The sequence below is a fragment of the Sander vitreus genome, chromosome 10, assembly GCF_031162955.1.
Source record: "Sander vitreus isolate 19-12246 chromosome 10, sanVit1, whole genome shotgun sequence".
Taxonomy (NCBI): domain Eukaryota; kingdom Metazoa; phylum Chordata; class Actinopteri; order Perciformes; family Percidae; genus Sander; species Sander vitreus.
The window spans coordinates 6,520,942-6,526,232 of NC_135864.1; the positions used below are offsets into that span (position 1 = coordinate 6,520,942).

At 36.8% G+C, this 5,291-nt stretch overlaps 1 protein-coding gene across 1 annotated transcript; it reads left to right on the plus strand.

Moving 5' to 3' along the window:
- Window positions 1–2,387: 2,387 nt before the first annotated feature.
- LOC144524810 (uncharacterized) lies at window positions 2,388–3,936 on the plus strand. Its single transcript, XM_078261315.1, has 4 exons — window positions 2,388–2,546; window positions 2,641–2,679; window positions 3,019–3,165; window positions 3,287–3,936. The coding sequence occupies exons 1-4, from the start codon at window positions 2,433–2,435 to the stop codon at window positions 3,404–3,406; spliced, it is 420 nt and encodes a 139-aa protein (XP_078117441.1). The 5' UTR covers window positions 2,388–2,432; the 3' UTR covers window positions 3,407–3,936.
- The last annotated feature ends 1,355 nt before the right edge of the window (window positions 3,937–5,291 follow it).

Below are 5,291 nucleotides of genomic sequence, written 5' to 3' on the forward strand. Positions count from 1 at the left end.
GTAAGAGATCGCTGCAAGTGCTCATTCAGGATGTTGATGCTGCTTTTGCAGATTGCAGCAACCAAACCTGTCCTTAAGACTTCAAGAATAGCTCCACAACTGTGTTTACATTACCACACTTTTTCTTTTGAGAGACTGGCCTCTTGTGTTAGCAATCCTAGTGTCAACCACTAAGGGGTAGAGATTGTTTTCTTAAAATTGCTTAAAAATAGAATCCGTTTCTTAAACATTGTTTGCAAGTGATTAAGAAACGAAATTAATTCCCACTTACTTCATCTAGCACTGGTAAATGACAAGAGGCTTATGTTGACACGCATCTACCTGATAGTAAATCTAACCCTAACACCAACATCTGCAATCAGCTTCTCTCTTTAATGGTATAGTCAATCAAATCAGATTCAACTTTTCACTGACTTTCATAATTGTGTGTGTTTTCATCACTGGACTGAGTGTGACCCAAAGGATTGTTGTGTCTTTGTCAGAAAAACTGCCGTAATGCAACCCTGAGGCACTTCATGGAACAGCTGAAACACGCAGAAGAGATCTGTAAAGATGAAGAACAGCGAATTGAGGACGCTCTGACAGTTTTTCAAAATTACCAGGAATTTGTAAGTATTGCCTAAGAAATGATTTAGATTTTAGTTCTTCACTCAAAATGTTCCAATGATCCAATACTAAACCAGCCTTTTCTCCTCAGACAAACTACACAGAGTGCAAGTTGGAAACCAAGAGATCGGAGTTTAAGATCTTTGTGAACGACATCCTAAACTTTGTTCAACAAATCAATGCCGGAAACTGATCCTACGGAGGTTTCCTCTACTTTATTATTTAATGTTACACTGCACTAAAATTTGATTTTTTTCCCCCTCTAAGTAATGATTCAGAAACACTGTTAAAAGTTCTCAAGTTATTTATATATTTATTTGATGTATTTATTATTCAACTGTACCACATCTATGAACACAATGTGAAAATGTGCTAATAAAATGTGAACAATTACAACTGTGATTCATGATTTGCTCATGTCAAATGGTAACTAAAATATTGGTGGTGATCGGTCTCTTGATAGTGTCAGAACAGGAAAAAAATTGTCAAACTTTACTTCAACAGTATAAAAGCCACTAGTCTATAAACTCAAAACACTAATAATTCTGAGCTCATGAAGCTCAAAGTAAGCGGCGGTAGCTCCAGCCTCGAGCATCTTGGCAGTGCCTGACATGGCCTTAACCAAAAATGTAGCGTGAATAGAGCCCAGGCAGGTTGAAGAATGCCTACAGTCAATGCTCACTTCCTGTGAGAGCAGCCCACCTGTCACTCAAAGTGGAAGGCCCTTAATTATGCAGACCTTTAAATCTGAATATAGTTGTCATGAAATGGGAACTTATTCATAGAGAGCTAGAGACCAAAAACTGTGTTTTGTACCAGGCTGCAAACATACAGCAAAGCAAGAATATATCACCAAGGCGGAGGCGGTGGGAATACACCAACACCAGGAAAGGAACCATGTGACAATGACTGACATTTGCATGATGAAACTAATAAAACAAGTAATAGAAGAGCCATCACACACTCTTGCACACCTCAGATCACAGAAAAAAAAAAAAAAAACTTGAGTCAAAACAACTCATGCAGAGCACAAGGGCCCAGCATTCAGTCATCGTCATTGCAGTTGTTGGGGCTTTTTCCAAATGATTTCTCTTCAGTGAGCTGTGCCTTATACAATTATCAATTACAGGGAGACATAAAAATACATATAAAACTAGGTCTGGGCGATATGGAGAAAATCAGATATCACGATATTCTTGACCAAATACCTCGATCTCGATATTGCGGCGATATTCTAAGGTTTTTAATAATTTAAGCTCTTTGAATTGGTGCTTTAACAAAATAAAGAAAAGTACATCACTTTACTGTAATGCAGCCTTTAAAACCAGTAAAAGACAACACTTATGTCATATCACGATATCCAAAATCTAAGACGATATATAATCTCATCTCACAATATCGATATAATAGATATATTGCCCAGCCCTATGTAAAACAGCAACATCTTTTATATATGTACAAAAAGTGTCAGTTCATGACAAACATTTGCCCAACAGAGTAAACAGAGAGAAAGAAAAACCCTCTGCACCACAAACTAGGGACAGCCAACCTACTTTCAGAACAGCTTGAAGTTAAATGCTGTACTGCAACAGGCCACTTGAGGGATTTTACCATGTTGTAGTGGCAGTAGTAAAAAAAAAAAAAATTCCAAGAGTCATCTAAAGGAAAAACAACGCTGTATGCATTAGCTGATATGCAACTAATTCAGCCCACCCTTTCCACCCCACAGCTATATAAATGCAATCAAGCACAAGGGGTAAAGTAAACCAATACAACAACTCCACTAGACATCTTGCTTCTCACACTGACAAGCCTTCAAGCTAAATATGGAGCACTTTATTAGGATTGCTGTTTGGATAACTCTCTTTGGTTGTCTTCAAACAAAATCACCACCCATTAGTGACTTTGGTTATTCCTTTATGTGGAAACATGTCAAATGTGTAAGTAATTTTAAGACAAATATATTTCCCTGCTCAGTTTGCAAAGTTTCTGCCAGTTGTTGATACAGTCCAATGTTTTCTTTTGTTCATACAGCCATCAAATTCGACATTCTATGCTCCAGAAAATGTGCAGGTAAGGGTATATTTTATAAGTGGATTTACAAGTTGTTTATTTAAACATGATGCTTTGCAGAAAACCTGACAATTAACAGTGAAAACTGGTATACGCATGTACTGCACCGATGATTGAAAAACACTCATGTTGGGTACTCCCCAGCATCAAAGAAGCTCAAGTGTCAGGGTTTAGATGAGCTTTTTTAAACCACATGTAAAGGTTCTCTAGTACAGGAAATGAGCTTGGCAGGTGTTGATTCCTCACGCAGCTGAGACCGCTTCTATTTGCTGACTTCTCATTTTGCAGCCACAAGCAGAGCAGTAAAAGGAAGCTAAAACATATTTCTCTCTCACACAGAAACAATGCATTACTACAGCACTGGACTGCGTTATGAGAGAACTTAATGGAACAGTCAAAGACGAATGCAAAGACCCTATGGAATACATAGACCAGGCTCTCGATTTCTTGGATTGTTTGATAAAAGAAAGATCGGGAAAAGGCCATGTAAGTATTTTTCCACGCTGTGTTGCCAAATCAAGTGCCAATGATTTAAAAAAAAAACAAAAAAAAAAAACACATGAAATCTACTCAGATCGACTGGACTAACTTATTGTCTTCTCCCTAGGCACTGACAAACTCAGAAGGATGCAAGTGTGAAAGATGGTCTGAAACTCCTTTCAGTGAGTTTCTGAATAAAACGATATCCTTGCTGCAATTTGAAAAAAGTGAAACTTCGCTGTCGTGAAATGCAAACAATGGACAACTAAACTTCCATCTAGTATGAGATGACTTGACCAACCATTGATTCTGAAGCAGACGGACTTTAAGAATATATCCCAGAGTTTTAAGGATGTTATGTAATCAAGCAACATCTACACATGTGGAATGGAGTGATCTCAGGTATATATCTGATTTGAGTGATGCTACGCTGCTCTAAATATTGACATTTATAACCATGTCATTGCAATGTGGCGATAAGGAAATTATTAATACTGAATGTTTATTTATTTTACTTTTTACTACATATTAATAATCTTATACTTCCACAATTATATATTTTTTCCCTCTAAAATGTCTACAACATTCTGCTGTGAAAGGTATTTAAAAGTTCTCAGTCAACTTTCAACAATGTCGATGCTTTTGATGTAAGCTCCTGTAAACCTCTGAATTTCTATTTATACAGTATATTTATTATTTATTTTGTATGATGTTTGTTTGTACTCTAAACCTGAAGGAATAACTTAATAAAATAATCTTACAAAGTATGGGAAACAAGCTAAGTTAGTTTAGCTCTTGTGTGTTGTTTGGTGGAGACTACATTGAAAAATAATGCTATTTGGATCAAGTTTTGGATTAACGTACCCATAAGATAAATAAGACACAAAAAGTCTGTTATACAGCCATATTTTCCCCTCTTAACATTATGTGGGAGAGGAATAGGTATATGGCCTCTGTAGGAGGCTGCATTTCCTTAACGTTAAAAGGGCAAAGAAACTAGTCAAGCTGTCCACAAGAAGTTTGAATATGGAAAATAAAGTCATAGTGATTCATTTTTGTCAAGTCGTTTTAGGAACAAATAGAGTCTGTACACTCCCACAGTGCATAGCCATTTGAACCGATAGGTACGTTCACTTTAATGTTTTGGCAGGTTAGCGGTTTAGTGTCATAATATAGTAGCTTTTTTTTTTTAAAACATCAGCTAAAATATAGTTGTCAGGTCCCCAAATCTCCACTCTGAAAGATCAATGCTTTTAAATCTCCACAATCATTAACATTACTATAGCAGGATCTCGCTGCACTGTAACAATAGACGGACTAAAGACACTTTTGATGGTGAAGTCTACATTTTGTGATTATGAGGCAAGAGTAACAGCAAAGCTACAAAGCATGGTTGACTAATACGCAACAAGTCCTCTTAACTGAGCTACAAAATATGTTGATTATCATTGCATTCCACAAATTACAGTATATTTAGGAGCTTTTTCTCATCTGGAGCTCATATCACCAGAATATCATTTTTCCAGTGGGTTCCAACATAAACCATACGATTAGTATATAAAATGATTCATATGAGCGTTTTCCGAACATCACCTTTGAGGTTACATTTTGTTAAGTTTAGTCCATTAAAATTGTAGGTATGGAGATGGCACGGTACAGTAACCAAAATCTCCGGCTTTGGCCAGCCTCAATTGACCAATGCAATAGGGCTGGGCGATACGGACCAAAACTAATATCGGTATTTTGCGGCTGAACGGCAATAAACAATATACATTTCGGTATTTTTTACAAAGTGGGCTAGATGTTGTAAGTCAAAGCACATTAAGATGTCACAAGCACTTTGATTAAAACAGACTGTCATCGAAATAAAATGTAAAGACAGGGTTTATACAGCTACAACTTAAAAATGATCTAAAATAAAAACCCTATGTTAAATTTTAAAAACTCTTTGAGAAAGCTCCTTCAGGTGTTTTCAACAACAGTAACAGACTGATTAAAAAAGGGAGGGGGGGGGAGAGAGAGAGAGCGAGGCTGAAGTTTGATACAAAAACCTTCTTTGACCATAAAGCCGAGTGTTACTGTACAATTCTCTGGTTTATCAGTGAAGTGTCTCAACTACACTGCAGAGTGGA